At 60.7% G+C, this 1,708-nt stretch overlaps 1 protein-coding gene across 1 annotated transcript in view; it reads right to left on the bottom strand.

Moving 5' to 3' along the window:
- Positions 1–1,708, bottom strand: part of LOC106815964 (pre-mRNA-processing factor 40 homolog A-like) — a gene marked incomplete at its 3' end in the record, with an annotated part of 25,235 nt that overhangs the window by 9,846 nt on the left and 13,681 nt on the right. The window contains 1 exon segment of the mRNA XM_014820501.1: positions 1,369–1,502. Within this exon segment, the coding sequence (XP_014675987.1) occupies positions 1,369–1,502 (134 nt within the window).

Raw genomic sequence — 1,708 nt, 5'->3', positions numbered from 1 at the left:
CAACGCTGTCACATATACTGCTGCGTCACCGATGATGCCGGCAACACCAACGCTGTCACATATACTGCTGCGTCACCGATGATGCCGGCAACACCAACGCTGTCACATATACTGCTGCGTCACCTCCAGGGTTACAGGTACGTGTCCATATTTCATTAGCCGGTTGGGTTAATGAAATATAGACATGTAACTCTAACCCTGGAAGCGACGCAGGGGGCGCTGATGACAACGAGGGTAGGGGGCGCTGATGACAATGAGGGTAGGGGGCGCTGAACGACGACGAGGGTAGGGGGCGGGGCGCTGATGACAACAAGGGTAGGGGGTGCTGAACGATGACGAGGGTAGGGGGCGCTGAACGACGACGAGGGTAGGGGGCGGGGCGCTGATGACAACAAGGGGAGGGGGTGCTGAACGATGACGAGGGTAGGGGGCGCTGAACGACGACGAGGGTAGGGGGCGCTGAACAACGACAAGAGCCGGGGGCGCTGAACGACGACAAGGGTAGGGGGCTCTGAACAATGACGAGGGTAGGGGGCGTTGAACGACGACGAGGGTATGGGGCACTGAACGACGACGAGGGTAGGGGGCGCTGAACAACGACGAGGGTAGGGGGCGCTGAACGACGACGAGGGTAGGGGGTTCTGAGCGACGATGAGGGTAGGGGGCGCTGAACGACGACGAGGGTAGGGGGCGCTGAGCGACAACAAGGGTAGGGGGCGCTGAGCGACGACGAGGGTAGGGGGCGCTGAACGACAACAAGGGTAGGGGGCGCTGAGCGAGGATGAGGGTAGGGGGCGCTGAACGACGACGAGGGTAGGGGGCGCTGAACGACGATGAGGGTAGGGGGCGCTGAACGACGACGAGGGTAGGGGGCGCTGAGCCACGACAATGAGGGTAGGGGGCGCTGAACGACAACGAGGGTAGGGGGCGCTGAGCGCCGATGAGGGTAGGGGGCGCTGAACAATGACGAGGGTAGGGGGCGCTGAACAACGACGAGGGTAGGGGGCGCTGAACAACGACAAGGGTAGGGGCGCTGAACGACGACGAGGGTAGGGGGTGCTGAGCGATGATGAGGATAGGGGGCGCTGAACAACGACGAGGGTAAGGGGTGCTGAACAACGACGAGGGTAGGGGGTGCTGAACAACGACGAGGGTAGGGGGCGCTGAACAACGACGAGGGTAGGGGGCGCTGAACGACGACGAGGGTAGGGGGCGCTGAGCGACAACGATGGTAGGGGGTGCTGAACAATGATCGAGGGTAGGGGGCGCTGAACGACGACGAGGGTAGGGGGGCGCTGAAAGACAACAAGGGTAGGTGGCGCTGAGCGACGATGAGGGTAGGGGGCGCTGCATGGCGGCAACACTCACGACGAAGGCCTCGCGGTTCTTGCGCTGCTGCCGCTTGACTCGTCGCCGCATCGCCTCCTGCTCCTCCTCCTCCTCCTTCTCTATCATCTTAATGTGGTCCTCAAAGCAGATGAGGGCATCTTCCTTGTCCATGGCTGGTAAAACAACGAGCAGACGCATGAGTCCGCAACACCGGATTAAGACAAGTCACATGATACTGTCTACGTTACATTGATTAATGTAATGTCTGTCCACCCACCCTCCCCGAGCGTACACACTAACCCACCTCATGATCATAATGTCACCCATACAGTTTCAAAAGAAAACCCTCAGGTATTGTCCTCACCCTCTCCCCCTTCCC

This window comes from Priapulus caudatus, unplaced genomic scaffold, assembly GCF_000485595.1.
Source record: "Priapulus caudatus unplaced genomic scaffold, Priapulus_caudatus-5.0.1 Scaffold1249, whole genome shotgun sequence".
NCBI lineage: Eukaryota > Metazoa > Priapulida > Priapulimorpha > Priapulimorphida > Priapulidae > Priapulus > Priapulus caudatus.
Note: the sequence above shows the minus strand (reverse complement) of the source record. Positions and strands in the feature narration are given on the sequence as shown.